Genomic DNA, 27,796 nt, shown 5'->3' with positions numbered 1-27,796 from the left:
ATATAAAGTCACTTTGTATGCAGAACTTTAAGAATAATAATCTGTATATAGTGCCAACATATTGTGCAGCAGCCGGCCCTCGGGAGGAGACGTCAGTGCGGCGATCGGCCCCGGGAGGAGACGTCAGTGCGGCGACCGGCCCCGGGAGGAGACGTCAGTGCGGCGACCGGCCCCGGGAGGAGACGTCAGTGCGGCGACCGGCCCCGGGAGGAGACGTCAGTGCGGCGACCGGCCCCGGGAGGAGACGTCAGTGCGGCGACCGGCCCCGGGAGGAGACGTCAGCGCGGCGACCGGCCCCAGGGAACGAGACGTCAGCGCGGCGACCGGCCCCAGGGGACGAGACGTCAGCGCGGCGACCGGCCCCAGGGGACGAGACGTCAGCGCGGCGACCGGCCCCAGGGGACGAGACGTCAGCGCGGCGACCGGCCCCAGGGGACGAGACGTCAGCGCGGCGACCGGCCCCGGGAGGAGACGTCAGCGCGGCGACCGGCCCCGGGAGGAGACGTCAGCGCGGCGACCGGCCCCGGGAGGAGACGTCAGCGCGGCGACCGGCCCCGGGAGGAGACGTCAGCGCGGCGACCGGCCCCGGGAGGAGACGTCAGCGCGGCGACCGGCCCCGGGAGGAGACGTCAGCGCGGCGACCGGCCCCGGGAGGAGACGTCAGCGCGGCGACCGGCCCCGGGAGGAGACGTCAGCGCGGCGACCGGCCCCGGGAGGAGACGTCAGTGCAGGGAGGAGACATTGGTGTGGAAGCTGGATAAAAAGATAATTATGGCTGCTGCATTCAGGATAGATTGGAGAGGGGAGAGTTCAGTGAGGGGGAGACCAATCCATAGTGGGTTACATTAGTCAGGATGAGAGTGGATCACGGCAACAATAAGAGCTTTCAATGTCTCCACAGTAAGAAAAGGGCGGATTCAGGAGATGTTTTTGAGTTGCCGCTGATATTGGCGAGCAAGTGACTGGATGTGGGGAGTGAAGGAAAGGTCAGAGTCAAATATGACCCCAAGCCAACGGGGCGAGCAGCGAGGAGTTATGGTGGTATCACAGACTCAGATGGACGTCAGGAGGAGGTCGGATATTAGATGGCAGAAACACAAGAAGTTTAGGTTTTGTAAGAGTCACAGAGGACAGACAATCACTGGCGGTTTGTAGTAGCGAAGGTGTGATGTCACAGGAAGATGTATATGGTTGGGTGGCTTCAGTGTAGAGATCATATAGAAACTCAAATCTCCTGATGGTCTGCTCAATAGGGGCCATGTAGATGGAAAGAGAGGAGAGGACCCTGAGGAGAAGTAGAGCCGGCGAATGATGTCCCAGGACCGGGTGTATGCTAGGGTGAAGCAGCAAGAGCGCCCCCAAGCTGACATGTGGGGTTACTCACTAACAGTTATCAATAAGTGAAGGTACAGCATGATGTAATACTGAAGATGGAGCAATATACTAATATACGAGGCAATGGTATCATACTGACGTGATCAGCTGGGCATTGTCATGCTTCTTTCTCAGTTTCTGCTTCCAGGACAGGAAAGTTTTCAGACTGTAGTTGGCGTCATCCCGTATATCACACTGGTCCCTCTCGGTCCACACCTCCAGGCCGATAAGGGCAACCTTGATGTTCACGGACATGTAAAACTGTTCAGACAACAGAGAACAATAGTTACACCCACGACCTGGAATCAGAATCTGCACTTCCTATCTAAATGGCACCTTGGGCATTTTGGAGAATCCCCCTTTGCTAGAAGGATCTCCTGACAATAAGCTGTAGAGGTAACCATGATCAAAATCAATTCTGGACCCAGATGTCTGTTGCTGATGGGAGGTCAGAATTTGGCGCAAGCAGCATGAATCGCTGATCCATTCCTGTCAGCCGGTCAGAACATGTCAGCACTGCCATCTAATCTGCAGCAACTACAAGAAGCTTCCTGTCCGCAGGGGCTGATATTCCTGCAGGACAATATATCACCTAGTTGAATCTACACCACGATGAACTGCTGTGGTTGTGAACCCCAAAGGAGCCCAACGCTACTAGATGGGGGTCCTAATAAAGTGGTTTATCAATGATTTTGTGGGATCTACTATCAGTCTGAAGTATAAGGAAGCACCCTGACTCTCAAGAGCAAACATTGCGATCACACAAGATCATACCTGCCAGATTTTTCTAAGCCTGCATTTCTATTCCTGTAGGACATATTTGGTCCCGAGGTGTCTGGCGGCTGCTTATCTCCATCCCCCTATAGTAATCAGAGCACTATCCTGTATGGGTATAGTCAGCTTGAAGTCTTTACAGTGGCCCACAGAACCGTTTAGCTTTGCATTCTCCACTAAGGTTGCCTATGACATATAACATTTCCCTTCTCATGCACTCACCTTGTCTACAAAGTTGGCGATCTCCATAATACGTTGCTTTGTTTTTCCCAGATCCTTGTTTTGTTTCCTGAACTGTCAAACAGAGAATCAACGATTTCATGGAGATATCAACAATATATGCTGTGCACCACTAAAATAAATGGTGTTCCAGGTAGTAATACAAAGTGTAGAACGTCAAAGCTAAAAAAGGGGACAGCAATGGGATCCATAACTACCCAAGAATCAACCATGCTGTATAAGACACATGTGGAATAGAGCAGACATACATGGAGACAGAGAAGGGCTGCAAAGGGAACAGCGAAACCAGAACTAAGGGAAAAAGAGAACTTGTGTAAAATAAGCAAGATTTAGAAGAAGCTAATGAAAAAGGGACAGCAGTGGGATCCCTAAATAACCAAGAACAAGTCAGTATGTGAAACATGAGACAGAAAGGAGACATACATAGTGAGAGAATGGATAAAGGGAAGGAGAGACCAGAGCCAAGGGGCACAATCTGAGACCAGCTGGGGGAAGATCAGAAGGAACATGCATTGAATTGAAGCCTGTGATAAGCATCTATCTATCCTAAGAGAGAAATAATAGAAGGGCGGACTAAATGACCAGATATTGTTCTGCTATCAATTTTCTATGTTTCCAAGTAGCTTGTATAAAATAGAATTATCCAAAAGTAATTAAATGGGGACAGCAATGGGGTCCGCAACTACCCTCTAAAAAACTATTTGAAAACACATGAGACATACAGAAAAGAAAATGCAGAGACTTAAAATAGAAGATGGGAAGAAGGATCTGGAGTCAGCGAAAGCCGAGGGCATTATCAGCCTAAGAGACTGGGTGACATTTTAGAGCCACAGAAGAGGATAGTCTGTTGTATGGAAAGGAGGCATGAAATAAAGACTGACAGATACGGGTCACAGATTGGTTTTAGATTTGAGTAAAGCGTGTATGCATCTCTGTTTAATAACATTAAAACCTCACCAGTGAGTTGTCGGCGACGATATATAACTCCATGTACTTCTGAGCCCCCCAGACATTCCTCTTGGTCTGCAATACGAGAGATCATTAACATTTAGATTGTACATATTGCCACGTATCAGCAGTAGGGGGCGTTCTTCTAAATCTCTGACCTACTATAAAACATGATTTATTGTTATTATTTCATGACACGTCTATCAGCTTTAGAGCAGGAGGCATTTCAGCACTCAGCCAGCAGGTGGAGACAAAGTACTGTGATATCCAAGTGCTAAACCTGTTCCATACAATGACCACTAGATGGCAGTTTAAAGCTTAGAGACGCAATGCTAAACTCTGCAGGTCACTGCCCAAATCCTGCATATTTTCTATACCCCGGCTCATGGAGAGATATCATCAGGCGGCTTATTCTGCATGACTTTCATGTTGTCATATTGTGGTGGGTACACTCCCATCTGAATCAACCCTTAAAGGGAAACCCTGCCAGCCAGGTTTTTCTCTAATGGGTGGTTCATAGACTGGAGAGACTTCTGCTCAGTGTATACAGCACAATACACTGCTTGCCCAGCTGTTCTGCCCTGTTCTTTACAGCCTTACCCTGTGGTGCCCGGGCTGCGAGAGGAAGTCATCCAGCTGAGAGGTGGCAGGATAGGAGTGTCCTTCATGCCCACAGCTCCCTCCATTAATGGGCAGGTCCTTAGTCGGGTACAGCATGTGGGTTCTGGAGCTTGGCCCCGCAAGAGGGTGGAGGTAGAAACTGTTGTTGGCACTGAGGGCAATGAGGCCACTGGAAATAAGAGCACATGGCCCGGGTCATTATAATACGTGACAATGCATTGTATAAGAGATCCAACACTTCTTATAATCAAGTATCATCATTTCATGGATTTGTCTCACCTGATCCCTGAGCAGGTACTAAGAGCCACCGAAGACGTGTCATGACCCTTCACCCGGCCGTGGTAGTAACAATGCTCCTATAGATGGGATGAGAATGGGAGTGAATGAAGGGATAGAATGAGCGCCATTCCCATCATCCCATACTCTCTGTAACCTGGGAGGAGAGAAGCCTGGACACCAATTAAGCCTTCCACCTCACTAAGCTGAATATCTTTACCAACTCCCATAGACTTCAACAGAGGGAGCGACACATTAACCCCTTCACAACCACCTACGGTAAATTTACATCAGGTGGTCTTGAAGTGTGTATGGAATTGCTTGGGAGCCAAGTACACTCCATATTTGGCGACTATCACCTGTTTCTGACAGCTACCAAGAACTGCTGAGATCAAAGTTATCTCTGATTACGGCAGTTAACTCTTTAGATGCCATGGTCAAAGCTGACTGATCAGTCAGCGGGAGAGGAGCCACCCTCTTCTTGCCTTATCGGTACCATCTGCAACATGATGGGGGGTTGCTGATGAGGTAGCATGGCTTCCTGGGCTGCTATGCACCGATGCCTATCAAGCCCTGCCCACTTGATAAACATCAAAAATCACTATATACTGCAATACTTAGGTATTGCAGTATATAGTACAAGTTATCAAATAATCACAAGTTCAAGTAAATTAAAGTGTAAAAAAATGTAACAAGGTTTTTTTAGGGGTAAAAAAAAAGGTAAAAAAAATGATTAAGTTAAGAAACAACCCGTTTTCCCCATAAAAATCTAAACAATTAAGAAATCTCATATATTTGGTATCGCTGTGCACGTAAAACCCCAAACTAGTAAAATCTCGGAAACCCATTGTGTTTTTTTTAAAGAAAACATTTTATTCATTATTTAAAAACATAAAAACATTTTAAACAACTCTTCTGAGTTTGGTATCACCGTAGTTGGGCCGACCCACATAACGAAGCTCATAGGTCATTGTAACTGCACTGTAAATGCTGTAAAAGCTAAACCTCCCTCACTAAAAATGTCGCAATTGCATTTTAAAATTTCTTCCCCCTTACGACTCGTGTGAAGGGAAAAATTAAAAAGTTGTGTCTCTTGATGTGCGAGGACAAAAAAAACGAAGGTGAAAAATCTCTTGTCCTGAAGGGGTTAATGTCTGAAGTCTGCAGCAGTTGTGAATGAATGCCCTGCATTGCGAGGGTGTTATCGGGCCCTTTTTCACCCGATAGGTGAGGGATATGCTGTAGACATGCCATAAATGCTGAGGATGGGACTTTCCCTTTAAGGGTTGTATGCACAGCGTCAGTGTGCAGTTGTACAGCTTCTTAGTGTGTTGCAGTCTTCTTACAGTAACGTCTTCAGGAAGGAACAGATGTGACACACATCTCCGGTGATTTCCTCCTACATCATGTTGTCATTGATAGTGCAGTAATATGACCCGGATCCTGGGAGATAAGCGTTATCTCACGCAGATCTCTATCAGATGTTTACCAGAAAGAAGATTTGCCATTTCTGCAGAACTCACTGTGTGATTTGGGCTCAGAGTCACCATCTCTCCGTCCTCGGTGTAGTGCGTCTCCGTGAACCCTGGAGAAAGCAAGAGGCTGGAAGGGGATAGAAGATGCTTGTTAGTATTCATAGACAGCATATCATACACACATAAGGTATCAAAAAGTATCACACATTGATATATACTCTATATTTACACTCTTTGTCCAAAACACTCCGCCCCCAGAAGAAGTCGCTATGCTGTAAAACCCGGCATGCAATTCCATCTCAGGCAGATCTGTAATGATGGGAGTTGTGGTGATTAGATGATCGGTCTTGTCACCTGAGGCCCTAAAAGTGGTTCCCCCCTTGGCCCATAAGAGGCTCTCGGAGGCTCCTTGTGTGTAGTGACCTCTTCTTCCGCTTGTAGAGCTTGTTGACCACTAGACGCCCCTCCGACACAGAGAAGAAACTCAATTACCAGAGTCTGAGAGGGGCGCATTATTGAGATATGAGAAGCTGGATGGTCGTATTGATGAATTGTCCCCCACGGGGCCGTTCTGACCAGACTGTTAGGAGGTGTTGGGACCAGTGGCTGAGGGCACACAAGATGACCAGGCTCAGGACGCCCCCTACAGACAACTAGTAGAGAAGAGCGTCTGACAGACCACCAGTAGAGAAGAGCGTCCGACTTGGACGAAGGACATTTGCTTTCACGTTACATGTACAGCCTCTGACACCCACCATCACCTCAGTTTGCAGTGGTATCATGAATGGTGAAACTCGATGCTACTGAGTGGAACCGGGTTGTCTTCAGTGATGAATCCAGGTTTAGTTTGGGCACTGACGACGGCCATGTTCGTGTCTGGAGACCTCGGGTGAATGCCTCAATCCTGCCTTTGCTGTGGGGCGGCACACTGCCCCCTGTTGGTTTGATGGTCTGGGGGGCCATAGCATATGACAGTCGGTCACCCTTAGTGGTGATACGAGGGACAATGACAGCTCAGCGATATGGTCAGGACATCTTGCAGCCATATTTGTTCCTCTCATGGCGGCTTCCAGCAAGATAATGCTCGGCCGCACACAACGGGGTCACAGGAGCCCCCACAACATTGTCACACTTCCATGGCCGCACACAGGAGCCCCCACAACATTGTCACACCTCCATGGCCGCACACAGGAGCCCCCACAACATTGTCACACCTCCATGGCCGCACACACAAGGGGGTCACAGGAGCCCCCACAACATTGTCACACCTCCATGGCCGCACACACTAGGGGGTCACAGGAGCCCCCACAACATTGTCACACTTCCATGGCCGCACACACAAGGGGGTCACAGGAGCCTCCACAACATGGTCACACCTCCATGGCTGCTTGTTTGCCAGATTTATCACCAATAGAACATGTATGGGACCATCTGGGATGCCAACTTCCAGTCTACAAGTTTACACGATCCAGAGGCTTGGTTATAGCAAATGTGGAGCAATACACCGCAGGAAACCATATAGAACCTGTATGCCTCCATACCCGTCCATATCACATCTTGTATCCAAGCTAGAGGCAGTACAACAGGGTACTAGAGCCTCCATGCCTGCCCGTATCACATCTTGTATCCAAGCTAGAGGTGGTACAACAGGGTACTAGAGCCTCCATGCCCGCCCGTATCACATCTTGTATCCAAGCTAGAGGCAGTACAACAGGGTACTAGAGCCTCCATGCCTGCCCGTATCACATCTTGTATCCAAGCTAGAGGCAGTACAACAGGGTACTAGAGCCTCCATGCCCGCCGGTATCACATCTTGTATCAAAGCTAGAGGCAGTACAACAGGGTACTAGAGCCTCCATGCCTGCCGGTATCACATCTTGTCTCCAAGATAGAGGCGGTACAACAGGGTACTAGAGCCTCCATGCCTGCCTGTATCACATCTTGTATCCAAGCTAGAGGTGGGATAACAGGGTACTAGAGCCCCCATGCCCACCCATATCACATCTTGTATCCAAGCTAAGGGTGGTACAACAGAGTACTAGAGCCTCCATGCCCCCTTCCCCCCCGTATGACATCTTGTATCCAAGCTAGAGGCGGTACAACAGGGTACTAGAGCCTCCATGCCTGCCCGTATCACATCTTGTATCCAAGCTAGAGGTGGTACAACAGGGTACTAGAGCCTCCATGCCCGCCCGTATCACATCTTGTATCCAAGCTAGAGGCAGTACAACAGGGTACTAGAGCCTCCATGCCTGCCCGTATCACATCTTGTATCCAAGCTAGAGGCAGTACAACAGGGTACTAGAGCCTCCATGCCTGCCGGTATCACATCTTGTCTCCAAGATAGAGGCGGTACAACAGGGTACTAGAGCCTCCATGCCTGCCTGTATCACATCTTGTATCCAAGGTAGAGGTGGGATAACAGGGTACTAGAGCCTCCATGCCCACCCATATCACATCTTGTATCCAAGCTAGGGGTGGTACAACAGAGTACTAGAGCCTCCATGCCCCCTTCCCCCCCGTATGACATCTTGTATCCAAGCTAGAGGCGGTACAACAGGGTACTAGAGCCTCCATGCCTGCCCGTATCACATCTTGTATCCAAGCTAGAGGCAGTACAACAGGGTACTAGAGCCTCCATGCCTGCCCGTATCACATCTTGTATCCAAGCTAGAGGCAGTACAACAGGGTACTAGAGCCTCCATGCCCGCCGGTATCACATCTTGTATCAAAGCTAGAGGCAGTACAACAGGGTACTAGAGCCTCCATGCCCCCTGTATCACATCTTGTCTCCAAGATAGAGGCGGTACAACAGGGTACTAGAGCCTCCATGCCCGCCCGTATCACATCTTGTATCCAAACTAGAGGCAGTACAACAGGGTACTAGAGCCTCCATGCCTGCCCGTATCACATCTTGTATCCAAGCTAGAGGCAGTACAACAGGGTACTAGAGCCTCCATGCCAACCCGTATCACATCTTGTATCCAAGCTAGAGGGGGTACAACAGGGTACTAGAGCCTCCATGCCTGCCTGTATCACATCTTGTATCCAAGCTAGAGGGGGTACAACAGGGTACTAGAGCCTCCATGCCAACCCGTATCACATCTTGTATCCAAGCTAGAGGGGGTACAACAGGGTACTAGAGCCTCCATGCCCGCCGGTATCACATCTTGTATCAAAGCTAGAGGCAGTACAACAGGGTACTAGAGCCTCCATGCCTGCCGGTATCACATCTTGTCTCCAAGATAGAGGCGGTACAACAGGGTACTAGAGCCTCCATGCCTGCCTGTATCACATCTTGTATCCAAGCTAGAGGTGGGATAACAGGGTACTAGAGCCTCCATGCCCACCCATATCGCATCTTGTATCCAAGCTAGGGGTGGTACAACAGAGTACTAGAGCCTCCATGCCCACTTCCCCCCCGTATGACATCTTGTATCCAAGCTAGAGGCGGTACAACAGGGTACTAGATCCTCCATGCCTACCTGTATCACATCTTGTAGCCAAGCTAGAGGTGGTACAACAGTGTACTAGAGCCTCCATGCCTACCTGTATCACATCTTGTATCCAAGCTAAAGGCCGTACAACAGGGTACAAGATCCTTCACACCCACCTGTATCACATCAGGAAAACTCGTGAGATTGGTCTTTCTTTTAACACAAAGTTCATTTACACCCCCAAAAGGGTAAGAGTAGAGGGTTGTCGTCCCTGGACGGCTTGAGGCCTCCACTGGTCCACACTAGACCTTACCAGGGTAAGATTTGAGGGTTATTGTACCTGTCCAAATCAAGGCCCCCACATCCCTTTCAGCTCCACTGAGCCATCACTTCCACCTGAGTGTGGCAGGAACTGCCACTTTTATCTTTAGTTTCTGCCACACCCACAGGTTATATATGCTCCTACCAGTGGAGGGATTGGTTTATGCGGATAAGTGTATGTGCATAGTTTCATATAAAATCACATGTAAAGCATCAAGCATCTAAGTATAAATAAAACATACACCATCAAACAAATATCATACAATGAGTCACATATGTACATGTAAAGTATCATATAACGGATCATCCTATACATTCGCATATTAAGTATTGTACACACATAACCTAAGGATTGAATATACACAAAGTATCACGCGGGTCTCATATAAAGAGTCACATATGTACATATACTGCAGTGTATTATATAACTACATATATAGTATCACATATATACATGCACCCACATATGAACCATGATTCGTACGTCATCCATAAATCTGACTAGGATGTGATGCCCCTCAGGATCAGCACATTTCCCTCCCTCAGGAGACCCGGCTTTCACCCAGCTCTGTTTTTCGTCTTTTCGCATGTGTCAGCAGGAAGTGTTGGCTACAACACAAATCTCCAACTTTACACAAATTTGCAGAAAAATAAGCTGAAATCCACAAATCTGATATATTGTAGTAAAGTGAGAGCTGAACGCGACCGATAGCTGCGGACCACCCCAAGCAGCATCCAAAATAAACGGCTCTGAAGCTGCAACATTGTGGAATGGAAAGTGGAGAAACGTTTTAATAGACTTTGTATTACAAGTTACTGTTTTCGATATCTCTGCTTGCTATTTGTGAATAGAACTCATCCCTTTTACAGGCATGGAGTAAAACCCTACCTTGATTACTACTTCTCACAGCTGGGAGTTTGTCACGTTGTATCTAGTTTAAACAATTCTCAGTGAACTAAACATCCTGGACTCCAGACTGACATTTGTTACAGATATAGGTGAGGTCAGAGGTGCATCTCCCCTTGGTTTCTGTTGTATGTGGAGCAACAGGGAGCGTACTACCTGCAGGCTGATTAATCAGGTAAACTGGTGGGTAGATAAATAAGGAGCAGCTAGAGACACAGAAGCTGCTCCAACCGGGGACACAGAAGCTGCTCCGACCGGGGACACAGAAGCTGCTCCGACCGGGGACACAGAAGCTGCTCCGACCGGGGACACAGAAGCTGCTCCGACCGGGGACACAGAAGCTGCTCCGACCGGGGACACAGAAGCTGCTCCGACCGGGGACACAGAAGCTGCTCCGACCGGGGACACAGAAGCTGCTCCGACCGGGGACACAGAAGCTGCTCCGACCGGGGACACAGAAGCTGCTCCGACCGGGGACACAGAAGCTTCTCCGACCGGGGACACAGAAGCTGCTCCGACCGGAGACACAGAAGCTGCTCCGACCGGAGACACAGAAGCTGCTCCGACCGGAGACACAGAAGCTGCTCCGACCGGAGACACAGAAGCTGCTCCGACCGGAGACACAGAAGCTGCTCCGACCGGAGACACAGAAGCTGCTCCGACCGGGGACACAGAAGCTGCTCCGACCGGGGACACAGAAGCTGCTCCGACCGGGGACACAGAAGCTGCTCCGACCGGGGACACAGAAGCTGCTCCGACCGGGGACACAGAAGCTGCTCCGACCGGAGACACAGAAGCTGCTCCGACCGGAGACACAGAAGCTGCTCCGACCGGAGACACAGAAGCTGCTCCGACCGGAGACACAGAAGCTGCTCCGACCGGAGACACAGAAGCTGCTCCGACCGGGGACACAGAAGCTGCTCCGACCGGGGACACAGAAGCTGCTCCGACCGGAGACACAGAAGCTGCTCCGACCGGGGACACAGAAGCTGCTCCGACCGGGGACACAGAAGCTGCTCCGACCGGGGACACAGAAGCTGCTCCGACCGGAGACACAGAAGCTGCTCCGACCGGAGACACAGAAGCTGCTCCGACCGGAGACACAGAAGCTGCTCCGACCAGGGACACAGAAGCTGCTCCGACCTGGGACACAGAAGCTGCTCCGACCGGGGACACAGAAGCTGCTCCGACCGGGGACACAGAAGCTGCTCCGACCGGAGACACAGAAGCTGCTCCGACCGGAGACACAGAAGCTGCTCCGACCGGAGACACAGAAGCTGCTCCGACCGGAGACACAGAAGCTGCTCCGACCGGAGACACAGAAGCTGCTCCGACCGGAGACACAGAAGCTGCTCCGACCGGGGACACAGAAGCTGCTCCGACCTGGGACACAGAAGCTGCTCCGACCCGGGACACAGAAGCTGCTCCGACCGGGGACACAGAAGCTGCTCCGACCGGAGACACAGAAGCTGCTCCGACCGGAGACACAGAAGCTGCTCCGACCGGAGACACAGAAGCTGCTCCGACCGGAGACACAGAAGCTGCTCCGACCGGAGACACAGAAGCTGCTCCGACCGGAGACACAGAAGCTGCTCCGACCGGGGACACAGAAGCTGCTCCGACCGGGGACACAGAAGCTGCTCCGACCGGGGACACAGAAGCTGCTCCGACCGGGGACACAGAAGCTGCTCCGACCGGGGACACAGAAGCTGCTCCGACCGGGGACACAGAAGCTGCTCCGACCGGAGACACAGAAGCTGCTCCGACTGAAGACACAGAAGCTGCTCTGTGTGAGTCCAAAACAGATGATCTGTAAGTAAGGATTATTAAGTGCATTTTTTATGGCTGGTAGGGAGAAGCCCTCTAGTGGACAATAGGAGATACTCTGTGTATTAAAGTCCCTTTCCATGGATGACTGTCGGGCGCCCAACTATTGCTCCTGTGCTTTACACAAGTGAATGGAGGTGGGGCGGGCCGTGATCCTTCTGGCCCACCGGCCTTCATTCACAGTAGACAGGAGTTGCTCAAACACTGAGTGACTCCTGTTTACACGGTCTGCCAGTTCTCCTAAAAACCAAGTGACCCTGACAGGTGAGCGATTTCTCCCTCGGTGCTCAGTCAGTGGCTGGCATTCACAGGATGATTACTGCCCAAATTCACTGCTTCCAGTGAGAATTTGGGTGATAATTGCCCCGTGTAAAGTGTCCTTTAGTCAGGGCCTTTTTACACCGGCCAATAAATCATCCAGATTCCCCCATCTATGAGACGGCCCCCGTTGGCTGTGAATGGAGGCGGGCGGACCGGAACAATCCCCGACTCGCTCCACCTCCAATCACTAGCGGTGATCGTTCCTGTGTAAAAGCATAGGAACGATTATCGCTGGGCCGACCTGTTGAGCATCTGCGCCCGACACGCCGATCCATGAAGGGGCCTTAGTGCTGGTGGGCGAGGTAGTCGGTGGGCGAGGTAGTCACCTGGCCCTGCTCTGTTTATTTTTGTTATAGTTTACAGCATTAATAATAAAGCTGGGCATGTGGCGGTATTTAAAGGGAACCGGTCAGTTCCCCACAAAAACTGGTGCTGTTAGGGGAGGTGACAGGGAGCCGGGTGATGGATTTTTATATTTGCCCGAGATCCAGCGGTGTTCCCCTCTGAAGTCATCGCATGGGACAAAGAAAAGTGTCAGGTTTTTGTGCCGCACACTGACCTCAGAGGAGATAAGCTCTGGATCGTGAGAACGGGTGAGTTTAAAAAAACTACATCCCCGGCCCCTGTCACCTCCAACGGCACCATATAACCTGGTTTATGGTGCTGGTGGGAGGCGACAGGGTCCCTTAACTTCTTCCTGGCTGCTGACTCCTCGGGTGTAAGAGACCCTTGGACCCCTCACCATGTATCAGTGGGGGCAGGAGGGGGATCTGTGCTGCTGTGGAGATGGGGATGCCACATATAATATACTGTCATCAGATATCACATCTACTACATCATCTGTACTCCAGCTCTGCTACATCACTATAGTACGAGGTAGGACAGTCCATGCCAAGTCTATGAGTTTAGCCGTGAGCGGCACAGACATGACCTCAACAAAAGAACATGTGTGTGGGTCTTCATGTGAGCGCAGAAATTAACCCTTTCTATAAGCAACTGGTATACCATTATATCCTGCACCCGGGTGGACTCCTCCTCGAGTCTCTATACTCCTTGCTGTAATTCCTGGTTCATCTTGCAGGAACAGACTCCTGAGAACAATAGCTCTAGAAGCAGTCCCGGGGCACATGGGAACTCGAACCCTGACCCGGCCGCCCCCCTATGACTGTGGCCCCTGAACAACGGTCCCATTATCTCAGGCCTGATCTGGGCGTCACACAGATGTTTCTGCTTAGTCTGTGCTTTCTCGTCCAGCAGAAGTAACCTGATCAGCCCTCAGCCCGTCTCCACAGTGAGCGCCACCGCTGCGAGCTACAGGGAAAACGGACTTACGGGTCAGTGTGATATCCCGCCCAGGGGCTTAGACTCAGGGGGAAGGGCCCATAAAAAAATTGTAGGGGCCCCATTCTAGTGCAGATCAAATCAGTCCATAGAAAAATCTCTTACTGCAACCGCTGTTTTATTAGAGAGCTCCATAGTGTGACCGCTCTTACGGTAGAGGCTCCTCCATAGTGTGGTCGCTCTTATGGTAGAGGCTCCTCCATAGTGTGACCGCTCTTATGGTAGAGGCTCCTCCATAGTGTGGTCGCTCTTACGGTAGAGGCTCCTCCATAGTGTGGTCACTCTTACGGTAGAGGCTCCTCCATAGTGTGGTCGCTCTTATGGTAGAGGCTCCTCCATAGTGTGGTCGCTCTTATGGTAGAGGCTCCTCCATAGTGTGGTCACTCTTACGGTAGAGGCTCCTCCATAGTGTGGTCGCTCTTATGGTAGAGGCTCCTCCATAGTGTGGTCGCTCTTACGGTAGAGGCTCCTCCATAGTGTGACCGCTCTTACGGTAGAGGCTCCTCCATAGTGTGGTCGCTCTTATGGTAGAGGGCTCGGCAGCGTGGCCGCTCTTACGGTAGAGGGCTCGGCAGCGTGGCCGCTCTTACGGTAGAGGGCTCGGCAGTGTGGCAGCTCTTACGGTAGAGGGCTCGGCAGCACGGCCGCTCTTACGGTAGAGGGCTCGGCAGCGTCGTCGCTCTTACTATAGAGGGCTCGGCAGCATGGCCGCTCTTACGGTAGAGGGCTCGGCAGCATGGCCGCTCTTACGGTAGAGGGCTCGGCAGCATGGCCGCTCTTACGGTAGGGGGCTCGGCAGCGTCGTCGCTCTTACTATAGAGGGCTCGGCAGCATGGCCGCTCTTACGGTAGAGGGCTCGGCAGCATGGCCGCTCTTACAGTAGAGGGCTCGGCAGCGCGGCCGCTCACAGGAACCTTACATAGGATGGAATATACCTAAATAGTCTTGCAGAATATGCCCTCTTGCTGAACATTCAGCCCCCAAATCTGCACTTCTAACTTGTATATTTTGGTGTGAAATTGAAAATAGCCGAATCCAGTTGGCAATTCCACATCGATATCTGCAGTTGGCATTGTGGATTTTATCACAGAGTATTGCGGCCCGTGTTAAGGGTCCCTTCCAGGCGGCGGGGGCTCCACAGTGATTCATCTGTTCCATTGTCTCTGTCTTCCAGAGACGCTGACTCTTCTCCTGCCCACGGTTACTTCCTCACCCCGAACACGTCCTGTCTGGATCTCATTCCAATACAGACGGGTAAGATAGATCCATTACAGTCGTCTTAGGACAGCGAGGCTCTAACTGAGTGCAGCTGTGGGGGAGTGCGAGGGTCCTTGGACATGAGCAGATCGTGTAACGAGCGCAGACTGATGATATAGCTTGTTCATCGGCACATGTGGCAATCATCAGCGGTATGCAAACTGTATGGGGATGAGAAATCATTAATGCGGTTGTGTGTTCCCATACAGCTTGTATGTTGTTGGCAGCACATCTGGGTTATACGAGTGCAAGAGCTGCTGACAAATGGGGATTTTTCCTTAGTAAAAGCTGCGATCATCGACGATTGAGCCTCACTCGGTGGCCATCACACTCTTTCTTGGGGTCCACTTCATTTCCACTCTAGGTAGTCATAGATATAAAGTTGTCCCCCTGATCCAGTTCTCTTCAGTGAAGGGTCATATCCACAACTTCCTCTGGCCTTCTAACACTGGGGGGCTGTGGGGGTCTCTTCACGGCCACCACTTCTAAGCTTAGTGACTTTGCTGTATAGTAACTGGTGGAAAAATGGGGAACACTATAAGAGTAGTAGACATAGTAGCTGCTGTGGGATCCAGAATCTAAAGAGGGAACACTCCGCTCAGAGGTAGTGATCACTGCGGGCGATGAGGTTTAGAAGGAAAGGACCCCGGGGGTCACAGTGGAGTCCAATATAATCTGAAGCTGGTTATAGTGGAGAACGGCCCCGTTCTACTTCTCACCTCCCAGGATGCAACAGACAAACCAAGATCCATAGACTGCATAAAATAGGCGGCACCTCCCATAGGTGGCACTGTGGAGGTATTGATCCATCTCCCTTATTTGCATATTACCCAGAGGAGCATGAATGGCCTTACAAGTCTCCTCACTCACCGTTAAGGCGCTCTCTCTAAGGAGAAAAGATGGCGTTTCTGACCCACAATCAGAATAAGAAATACAGACATGATGCCTGGTCACACAGGGGTTAACATGGACAAACAGACAAGACACACAGACACCTACTGGTTCCTCTCCACCTCCAAGGTGAGATGTCTTCCTTCTGACGTCAGTAAGATCTCTCCGCGGGCTGGAGCCACCTGAGAGACAAAATCATTGGGATCAGCGGATCGGAGGCCGAAAGAACAAGGCAAAAAATAGATTTTCTGCTTACAATGATGTCCTGGCTGCGGGGGTGGGGGAACCAGAGGCAGGAGCTGAACTCAAACTTCTTCTCTGCAGGTGTGTGAGCTGGCCTTACATATCACTTAACCCCCCTCAAAACAAACTGGAGAACCACACTGCCCCTAAACTGTTGGTGCAGCTGTACCCTCAAAAAGGTAGTCCCATTAATGCCCACTCTCTCCCCCCAGCAGTCACAGCAGGATTTCTTAGTATAGTGCCCTCCGTTATTTCCCCGGGTGAAGCCGGGCATGCCGCAATATTTCATCCTGGGTTTTGACAGAAATCTGTGACAGACCTGAGAGGAACCGCTGCCACTTACCAACAACTCAAGGCACGGCCCTAGTAATTACATTTGGGCCCCAGCAGCTACACAGTGCCTATACGTTCCCCTATTACTGCAGCAGGGCCCCTTGTAGTAGTCGCAGCAGATCCGGCGTAGCCTCCTACTCCCCACAAGTCAGATCATTTTTAAACTATTTTCACTTTGTTTTATAGGCTGTGATATATGGCAGACATGGAGACCTTTGACAGGCTTCTGGCTGTCGTGGGAACCCATTGGTACTTTGCGATCACATGATTTCTATGTAGCCCTTGAGTACCAGGTCAGGTTTTTAGCTATCTGATCCATTGTTTCCTCCTGCTATGACTGGTGCCAGTGGTAAGTCTTCGCAGGAGTTATGGAATGGGCATGTATATGGAGTTTGGCCACCGGCTATCTCCTATCTGTGGGCAGCTTCAGATGTAGGACTAGAGAACAACTCACTAACTTGGCATCAGACTGGGCACCACCGGGCAGTGCCAGCCACCAGACATAACCATGAAAGGCCGGATAGGAGAAAACACAATTTTCCGTCACTATATCAGTTGTGTGGAGAAGGCCGTGTCCATACATGGTCCCTCCATCCACCGAGGCATTGTCCTCCTCGGATCTCAGCCACGTCCGAGTATCCAGCCCTTCACAACGGCACCTTCTGTTTATTTATAGAAAAGTAAAAGTATTCACCCCCCTCTCCTCAAGCTGTGAATGAAAGTCAGAAACAACAAGCTCTTCCCACAAGCGCGGGGTATAAATAAACCGCCGTCTCTGGGCCTCATTAGCGAGGCTCGCCGCTGAGCTCTCCGAGCGCCAGATGCCAAAAAATCCTACAGAAAGTCTGGCAAAAGCCTTCCCTGTGAGGAACTCCAGCTTCAGCTGTCAGTAACGGGGCGGATGCTTCAAATCAAGGGTTCCAGGAGGCCTAATCGTGAGAGCAGAGCCCCAGCGTCAGTAGGCAGCAGCACGAGCCCATGGTTGTGTGGAGGAATAGTAATACATACTTGTGGACTCCTTCTAAATGACCTTCCTCAGTCATACACAGATGTGTCCCCGCTGCTCCTTCCACTTCCCCATCACAGACGCCCTTATGGAGAGACACTGCAGCTGCATCCCCCTCCTCACCGGATAGTACATACTGAAGCTTAGAATGACTAGGATTAGAATACTATATCAGTTGTCTTACTGACAACCGAGGTGTGCTGATCTCATATCGGATCACACGTAATTATACCAGTGATGACACTACCCTCAGTGACTCCCCTCGGGGCAACGGTGCCCCTCCTCGGGGTAAAGGTGCCCCTCTGTGATTGACTACAGTGATTATGCGCTGGGCGCCATGTGATCGCCGTACTAGGAAGTGCGCTGTGGACCAGAGTGAAAGAAGAGATTATAGGCCGATTTGTCTGCGTTCCCAGCGGCCCCTGTGGATCAGGTCTCCGGCCTCCCAGATTGTGATGTAGTCCCCAAAATCTGGGGCTGTCCTGCCAAACCCGGGGTGGTTGGAAGACCAGTATAAGGAGTTACCTTTTCCCGGCTGCAGTAGTGCTATAGAAGGAGGAGGAGGAGAAGCGGCCCCTCACTGATGTCACCACTGAACCCCCCAGATATTAGAGATGACTCCCAGAAAAAGAAGCCAGATACAGGATAGATACTACAGGCTTGGTAGGATGCAGCAAGACAGATTGCCACATAGAGGAGCTTACAGTAGAGGCTCCTCCATAGTGTGGCCGCTCTTACAGTAGAGGCTCCTCCATAGTGTGACCGCTCTTACGGTAGAGGCTCCACCATAGTGTGATCGCTGTTACAGTAGAGGCTCCTCCATAGTGTCACCGCTCTTACAGTAGAGAGTCCTCCATAGTATGGTCGCTCTTACAGTAGAGGCTCCTCCATAGTGTTGCCGCTCTTACAGTAGAGGCTCCTCCATAGTGTCACCGCTCTTACAGTAGAGGCTCCTCCATAGTGTAATCACTGTTACAGTAGAGGGTCCTCCATAGTGTAATCACTGTTACAGTAGAGGCTCCTCCATAGTGTAATCACTGTTACAGTAGAGGCTCCTCCATAGTGTCACCGCTCTTACAGTAGAGGCTCCTCCATAGTGTAATCACTGTTACAGTAGAGGGTCCTCCATAGTGTAATCACTGTTACAGTAGAGGCTCCTCCATAGTGTAATCACTGTTACAGTAGAGGCTCCTCCATAGTGTTGCCGCTCTTACAGTAGAGGCTCCTCCATAGTATGGTCGCTCTTACAGTAGAGGCTCCTCCATAGTGTCACCGCTCTTACGGTAGAGGCTTCTCCATAGTGTGACCGCTCTTACGGTAGAGGCTTCTCCATAGTGCGGCCACTGTTACAGTAGAGGCTCCTCCATAGTGTAATCACTGTTACAGTAGAGGCTCCTCCATAGTGTAATCACTGTTACAGTAGAGGCTCCTCCATAGTGTAATCACTGTTACAGTAGAGGGTCCTCCATAGTGTAATCACTGTTACAGTAGAGGCTCCTCCATAGTGTAATCACTGTTACAGTAGAGGCTCCTCCATAGTGTGAACGCTCTTACAGTAGAGGCTCCTCCATAGTATGGTCGCTCTTACAGTAGAGGCTCCTCCATAGTGTCACCGCTCTTACGGTAGAGGCTTCTCCATAGTGTGACCGCTCTTACGGTAGAGGCTTCTCCATAGTGTGACCGCTCTTACGGTAGAGGCTTCTCCATAGTGCGGCCACTGTTACAGTAGAGGCTCCTCCATAGTGTAATCACTGTTACAGTAGAGGCTCCTCCATAGTGTAATCACTGTTACAGTAGAGGCTCCTCCATAGTGTAATCACTGTTACAGTAGAGGCTCCTCCATAGTGTGAACGCTCTTACAGTAGAGGCTCCTCCATAGTGTGGTCGCTCTTACAGTAGAGGCTCCTCCATAGTGTGGTCGCTCTTACAGTAGAGGCTCATCCATAGTATGGTCGCTCTTACAGTAGAGGCTCCTCCATAGTATGGTCGCTCTTACAATAGAGGCTCCTCCATAGTGTCACCACTCTTACGGTAGAGGCTTCTCCATAGTGTGACCGCTCTTACGGTAGGGGGCTCTGCAGCGCGGCCGCTCACAGGAACCTTGCACACAGAATGGAATATACTTAAATAGCATTGTAGAATATGCCCTCTTGCTGAATGTGAATTAGGAGTTACCTTTCCCAGGCTGCAGTAATACTATAGAAGGAGGGGGGAAGCTGATGTCACCCCTGAACCCTCCCAGATATTAGAGGTGTAACTGCTCCTTTAAATCCACATCTCAGTTAGTTTCTAAAGCCCAGCAGGAGGCGCCCCTGAGGATATCATTGCATATGTAATCACACCCTGCAGCTTCCATGGCTGCAGGTGATAAATCACTTGTCAGCAGGTATTGGCGCAGTCAGTTCGCGGGCGGCTGATCTGGTAAGCCACACACTGCTGGTATGACACAGACCGAGAGTGCTGGAAGCGTGCAGACATGTTCACGTGTGAGGTGCGGTTGGAGCTGCTGGAGAGTGGGGGGGGTTCCTGTTTGTTACTGAACCTGAGAGATAAGATACTGAAACAGCGCCAATTTAAACGTTGTCTCCACCCAGTATCTCAAATAGTGATCAGACATGAGATCTGCGCACCTCAGGGCCCCTTTACACTGAATATTTGTGCATTGTCAGATTTGCGCTGGATTGCGGGATGGTAAATGATAATCGTTCCGTGTAAATGCCGCGGCGACAGAACAACAAGCGATGATTCGTTCATCATTCAGTTTCTACAGGCATAAAAATCAAACAACGATCAGCCTGAGTAAATAGTCAATCATTCATCTATTCATCTCCGTCCCTCACTCCTTTATGAAAGCACAAGAGCGATTATCACTGGGCTGAGATGCCAACAATCCTCCCAAGTAAACGTAAATACTCCAGCAACATCATCTATTACAGCTAACAACCAGCCTGTATATCCTGTCCGAGAGGAAGTCATAGCCCCGCCCCCTGGTGATGACATTACTGATGTTATTACATGTGATCAAATAGGAGAACTGCACAACTTATATTACAGTAACATCATCTATTACTGCTCACAACCAGCCCCTATATCATGTCTGACAGGTAGTCACAGCCCCGCCCACTTTTGATGACACTGATCACAGCTCCATCCTTTTCTGATGACATCTCATATATAATTACATGTGATCAAATATGAGATACGGCAACCTTGATAACTATACCGTTACGATCGTGTGGGCAAACTAAACACGGGCCCACACGATCATGACCAAAGAGAGGACTGGGTACGCACACAGGTTTCTGGCAAACTGGCCCTGTGCTGACAGCAGGTTGACCTGCCCCTACCTAAGCGGGGACATTGCCCCAATAAGGGCAGCCTAGCAGTCTTCAAATCTGGGCCCTAGCTGCTCCTAGGAACCATGCCACAGAACAGGAGACATACACATGACAGGGACAGAGCAACAGGACACACAGAGCCAGAATACACAGCATACAGCAGGCAAAATGCAACCACTAGTAACAGATAGGAAGCTGAATATAAATACCAGGTATTAGTTGACATTTTGTACAAAACATGGAAGCTAGTGGGCCACTTCACGGCTCCTGGTTATACTGCTACTCCCTACACTAACCAGGAGTCCAGGAGAACCGGACAGAGTTCACACAGAACGCTGCAACAGGACAGGACACAGATAGAAGGTCACACAGCAAGCTAACACAAAACGTACAGAATATAAACGGACATGAACCAGCAAGACACAGATCACACAGCAAACTTCAACAGACAAGGATTCATGACTGCTCACCCTGAACACCAGACAGAGACTGACCAGGAGCTGGGTTTATATGTGAGCACAGACCCAGAAGATTTGCTAGCAGGAAGTACCACACCCAGCCAGCTCAATCAATTAACACTGTGAGGGCTGTGCTGCTAGGAAGCTTAGAACTACAGATCCCAGCAGCACACATAACACATACAGCCTGGTTAACATCAGTAATGTAAGGTGTGCTGATCTCATGTTTGATCACATGTAATTATATAGCACTAATACCTGCTAAGGAGGGATTTATCACCTGGAGCCAGGTAAACTGCAAGGTGTGATTACATATGCAAATATATCCTTTGGGGGCCGCCTCCTGCTTGGCTTTAGAAACTAACTATGAGATGTGGATTTAAAGGAACAGTAAAACATCTAATATCTGGGGAAATCACAAAGGTGAGAAAAAATGCTCAAGGACACAACTCACAGAAAAAGAAGCCGGATACAGGATGTATACTACAGGAAAGGCTCGATCACCGTTTAACCTGATAGCATGCAGCATGCCAGTGTGGTACACTTATTTATGCAGGGCAATCCACTGCTTAGTCAGTGGGGGTTGTTTGCCTGTATGTGTGGCACACCTATCTATGGGGGTCATCCTGGTATCCCTTCATACTGTGCAGACTGGGTTTGTCAGCAGTCACCCCTCCCCCGCCTTGGGTTGAGTTGAGTGGTTGCTCAATCAGTCTGCACATGAACATTTTGGTTCCTCTATATTGCAATCTGGCTTGCTGCATGCTACTACCAGGGTATATGGAGATGGAGCCTTCCCTGTAGTATATATCTTGTATCTGGCTTCTTTTTCTGGGAGTTATCTCTAATATCTGGGGGGTTCAGTGGTGACATCAGCGAGGGGCCACTTCTCCTCCTCCTCCTTCTATAGTACTACTGCAGCTGGGAAAGGTAACTCCTTATACTGGTCTTCCAACCACCCCGGGTTTGGCAGGACAGTCCCAGATTTTGGGGACTACATCACAATCTGGGAGGCCGGAGACCTGATCCACAGGGGCCGCTGGGAACGCAGACAAATCGGCCTATAATCTCTTCTTTCACTCTGGTCCACAGCGCACTTCCTAGTACGGCGATCACATGCCGTCCAGCGCACAATCACTGTGGTCAATCACTGGCCGCAGCCATTATATCGATAGAACTGGAGATTGGTTGCAGGGATTATGTGATCTCACTGCACGGAAGTCAGTGGAGAAGCAGGGCAGCGCTGACCAGAGTCACTGTCACTGCATAAAAAAGGGCATTAGTGAGTGTGAGCATTATTATGGAGGCAGGGCATGCAGGGGCATTAAAGTGGGGCATATAGAGGCACTTTTATAGACTAGGGGCACCATTTCTGTTAGATGGTCACTGAGGGACTCAAGACGCATTATTATTTTAAGGGGTTATGGAGGGGCACTATTACAGTGAGGGGGGGGCGCTAGGGGCATTGTTAATCTGTGAGGTGACTGAAGGGCACTATTACAGTGAGGGGGGGGCACTAGGGGCATTGGTAATCTGTGAGGTGTCTGAAGGGCACTATTACTGTGAAGGGGGACGCAAGAGGCATTGTTAATCTGTGAGGTGACTGAAGGGCACTATTACTGTGAGGGGGGCGCAAGAGGCATTGTTAATCTGTGAGGTGACTGAAGGGCACTATTACTGTGAGGGGGGCGCTAGGGGCATTGTTAATCTGTGGGATGACTGAGGGGCACTATTACAGTAAGGGGGGCGCAAGAGGCATTGTTAATCTCTTAAATCACTGAAGGGCACTATTACTGTGAGGGGGACGCTAGAGGCATTGTTAATCTGTGAGGTGACTGAAGGGCACTATTACTATAAGGGGGACGCTAGGGGCATTGTTAATCTGTGAGGTGACTGAAGGGCACTATTATTGTGAGGGGGACGCTAGGGGCATTGTTAATCTGTGAAGTGACTGAAGGGCACTAATACTGTGAGGGGGACACAAGAGGCATTGTTAATCTATGAGGTGACTGAAGGGCACTATTACTGTGAGGGGGACGCTAGGGGCATTGTTAATCTGTGAGGTGACTGAAGGGCACTAATACTGTGAGGGGGACGCTAGGGGCATTGTTAATCTGTGAAGTGACTGAAGGGCACTATTACTGTGAGGGGGACGCTAGGGGCATTGTTAATCTGTGAGGTGACTGAAGGGCACTATTACTGTGAGGGGGACACAAGGGGCATTGTTAATCTGTGAAGTCACTGAAGGGCACTATTACTGCGAGGGGGACACTAGGGGCATTGTTAATCTGTAAGGTGACTGAAGGGCACTATTACTGTGAGGGGGATGCTAGAGGCATTGTTAATCTGTGAGGTGACTGAAGGGCACTATTACTGTGAGGGGGATGCTAGGGGCATTGTGAATCTGTGAGGTCACTGAAGGGCACTATTACTGTGAGGGGGACACAAGGGGCATTGTTAATCTGTGAGGTGACTGAAGGGCACTATTACTGTGAGGGGGACGCTAGGGGCATTGTTAATCTGTGAGGTGACTGAAGGGCACTATTAGTGTGAGAGGGACGCTAGGGGCATTGTTAATCTGTGAAGTCACTGAAGGGCACTATTACTGTGGGGGGACGCTAGGGGCATTGTTAATCTGTGAGGTGACTGAAGGGCACTATTACTGTGAGGGGGACGCAAGGGGTATTGTTAATCTGTGAAGTCACTGAAGGGCACTATTACTGTGAGGGGGACACAAGGGGCATTGTTAATCTGCGAGGTCACTGAAGGGCACTATTACTGTGGGGGGACACAAGGGGCATTGGTAATCTGTGAGGTGACTGAAGGGCACTATTACTGTGAGGGGAACGCTAGGGGCATTGTTAATCTGTGAGGTGACTGAAGGGCACTATTACTGTGAGGGGGACACAAGGGGCATTGTTAATCTGCGAGGTCACTGAAGGGCACTATTACTGTGGGGGGGGGGACGCTGGGGGCATTGTTAATCTGTGAGGTCACTGAAGGGCACTATTACTGTGAGGGGGACACAAGGGGCATTGTTAATCTGTGAGGTCACTGAAGGGCACTATTACTGTGAGGGGGACACAAGGGGCATTGTTAATCTGCGAGGTCACTGAAGGGCACTATTACTGTGGGGGGGGGGACGCTAGCGGCATTGTTAATCTGTGAGGTCACTGAAGGGCACTATTACTGTGAGGGGGCGCAGGGGGCATTGGTAATCTGTGAGGTGACTGAAGGGCACTATTATTGTGAGGGGAAGCTAGGGGCATTGTTAATCTGTGAAGTCACTGAAGGGCACTATTACTGTGAGGGGGACGCTAGGGGCATTGTTAATCTGTGAGGTGACTGAAGGGCACTATTACTGTGAGGGGGAAGCTCTAGGGGCATTGTTAATCTGTGAAGTCACTGAAGGGCACTATTACTGTGAGGGGGACGCTAGGGGCATTGTTAATCTGTGAGGTGACTGAAGGGCACTATTACTGTGAGGGGGACGCTAGGGGCATTGTTAATCTGTGAGGTGACTGAAGTGCACTATTAGTGTGAGGGGGACACAAGGGGCATTGTTAATCTGTGAAGTCACTGAAGGGCACTATTACTGTGAGGGGGACGCTGGGGGCATTGTTAATCTGTGAAGTCACTGAAGGGCACTATTACTGTGAGGGGGACACAAGGGGCATTGTTAATCTGTGAGGTGACTGAAGGGCACTATTACTGTGAGGGGGACACAAGGGGCATTGTTAATCTGTGAAGTCACTGAAGGGCACTATTACTGTGAGGGGGACGCTAGGGGTATTGTTAATCTGTGAGGTCACTGAAGGGCACTATTACTGTGAGGGGGTGCAGGGGGCATTGTTAATCTGTGAGGTGACTGAAGGGCACTATTACTGTAAGGGGGACGCTAGGGGCATTGTTAATCTGTGAGGTCACTGAAGGGCACTATTACTGTGGGGGGACGCTAGGGGCATTGTTAATCTGTGAGGTCACTGAAGGGCACTATTACTGTGAGGGGGACGCTAGGGGCATTGTTAATCTGTGAGGTGACTGAAGGGCACTATTACTGTGAGGGGGACGCTAGGGGCATTGTTAATCTGTGAGGTGACTGAAGGGCACTATTACTGTGAGGGGGACACTAGGGGCATTGTTAATCTGTGAGGTCACTGAAGGGCACTATTACTGCGAGGGGGCGCAGGGGGCATTGTTAATCTGTGAGGTCACTGAAGGGCACTATTAGTGTGAAAGGGTCACTCAGGGCCTGTATTACTATGAAAGGAACACTAAGAGGCACTATGACTGTGAGGGGGTTACTGAGAGGCACTATTGCTCTGAATGGACACCGAGGATGTGGCTTAGAATAAAAGGGTTGTGGCCTAACAATGCAACCACCGATTGTCTATGCTTTATCAAAAAGTTGTCATTCCTTATAACAAGACGTGATTTGATGCCACTCAGACAATAAAACTGCTGCAACTATCCAGACCTGCGACCAAGGTTAAGATCTCAAATCTATCTCCTGGCAGTGCAGATGGCTCCCCATCCTCATAATACTTCCCTGAGGACGTCTAAAGCTCCAAGACCTGATGGGAGATGATGGTCATTACCTCCCCGGAGGTCCTCAGCGCCACATTCTACCTCTGCTGCAAAAATAGAAAGTCTATTATTTCTCAGCGACTTCCAGCAAGAATAATAATAATCTTCGCCTTTAACTATAGGGCTGCTGGATGCGTTAATTAACAGTTATGTTTCCTGTCACTGCGGCAGAGCTAGAATACTGGTTGGGGTAGAAGGTCCTCAGATTTAACCTCTGGTTGTCTACAAAGTGTATAATAGTGTAAAGTCAGAATTCCCACCCCACCCCCCAAAAAAATTCAGGAATCTCAGCCATCTGGATGGAAGCCTTTACGGGGTTGTAGTGGTGGCCGCCCAGACAGAAGAGACAACTCAAGGACTTAGATTTACCGGGGTCTCTATTTTAGTTTTACAGGAGCTGCTCTTTATGGTGAGGACATTATAGATTAGTGTAGGGGCCTATAGGCATCCTCTACCGCCCACGCGTTTTGGATTGCTCATGATGATCCACCTTCTACAAGTGATAAAGGCCGCGTATTAATAAAGCCTCTCATATCTCTGGAATGTCAGACGGCGCAGACGGCCCGGGCGATTAATACAATCGTCATGGGGATTCATGCCAGCACAGAACTGTTTCATATCCTATAAGGTTTCCAGAGTCAGACAAGGGATGTGAGGCTATATGTGGTAGTTAACCCTACATGATCCAGGCTACATTTATGAGGACTTATGACCTGAATGGGGCTATAGTGTATCTTAGGGATACAAGGCCATAGAGGGCAGATATGGGGCTCTTGGAGGTGATATGGGACTATATATAAGAGCCATTGGGTCTAGGGTGAACCCTGGTGACAATATGACCAGTGTTACTCCTGACTTTGCTGTGCCCTGGTTTGACTAAGGTGACGGGGCTAAATGTTGACTTGATGCAACTATAGAAGGGTGCGATGAGGATAAATGTTGACTTGATGCATCTAGTCTTCTCTATAACATCACTTTGTAGATTTCCCGTCACAATCGTCCCTGAGGACATCTAAGGAGGCTTCTTCTCACACATCATCTACTGGACAGAATACAATACTTCTACCCAGGAATATGACTGTATTCCCTAGAAGTTGCACAGTGCGCTCCCTAGAAGGGACAACTCTGGTGCCGTCAAGAGTTAATGGTGGAGCTTGTTTTCTGAGTCGTCCTGTAACAATGTTGGGCTTTTTCCAGTGGTTTTCCTCATATCGCTGTAATTTTTGTTGCATTTGTAAGCTATTAGTAGAGCGGCGCGGCACACAAGTCACATCACTTCTCCAAATAAGGCGAGCAGACATCTCAGATGATGTCCTTCACACTACATGTTCCCAGAGCCGAGTGCCCTGCTGGGAGGATACCAGGAACGTAACGTCACTCATGAGACTCCCGACGTATAGAATAATACGACTAAGACACTTAAATAAGGTGACTTAAACACCTGCTGTCTACATATAATGTCACCACATTACTACTATAGAGGTGGAGGGATTATATACTATACACTTCCATCAAAAGAGACAGTATTATAGTAGTTATATTCTTGTACATAGGGGGCAGTATTATAGTAGTTATATTCTTGAACATAGAAGGTAGTATTATAGTAGTTATATTCCTGTACATAGGGGGGCAGTATTATAGTAGTTATATTCTTGTACATAGGAGGCAGTATTATAGTAGTTATATTCTTGGACATAGGGGGCAGTATTATAGTAGTTATATTCTTGTACATAGGGGGCAGCATTATAGTAGTTATATTCTTGTACATAGGGGGCAGCATTATAGTAGTTATATTCTTGTACATAGGAGGCAGTATTATAG

The 27,796-nt window shown here is 49.8% G+C and overlaps 1 protein-coding gene across 1 annotated transcript in view; it reads right to left on the bottom strand.

Moving 5' to 3' along the window:
• Nucleotides 1-27,796, bottom strand: part of LOC136572373 (disintegrin and metalloproteinase domain-containing protein 33-like) — a 72,179-nt gene that overhangs the window by 12,831 nt on the left and 31,552 nt on the right. The window contains exons 3-9 of the mRNA XM_066572892.1: nucleotides 16,119-16,192; nucleotides 5,757-5,835; nucleotides 4,237-4,313; nucleotides 3,937-4,126; nucleotides 3,346-3,411; nucleotides 2,371-2,442; nucleotides 1,475-1,635 (exon numbers count right to left, since the gene is read on the bottom strand). Of these exons, the coding sequence (XP_066428989.1) occupies nucleotides 1,475-1,635; nucleotides 2,371-2,442; nucleotides 3,346-3,411; nucleotides 3,937-4,126; nucleotides 4,237-4,313; nucleotides 5,757-5,835; nucleotides 16,119-16,192 (719 nt within the window). The remainder of the gene's footprint in view (nucleotides 1-1,474; nucleotides 1,636-2,370; nucleotides 2,443-3,345; nucleotides 3,412-3,936; nucleotides 4,127-4,236; nucleotides 4,314-5,756; nucleotides 5,836-16,118; nucleotides 16,193-27,796) is intronic.

Source organism: Eleutherodactylus coqui, chromosome 7, assembly GCF_035609145.1.
Source record: "Eleutherodactylus coqui strain aEleCoq1 chromosome 7, aEleCoq1.hap1, whole genome shotgun sequence".
NCBI lineage: Eukaryota > Metazoa > Chordata > Amphibia > Anura > Eleutherodactylidae > Eleutherodactylus > Eleutherodactylus coqui.
This window is presented reverse-complemented; position numbering and strand designations above follow the sequence as displayed.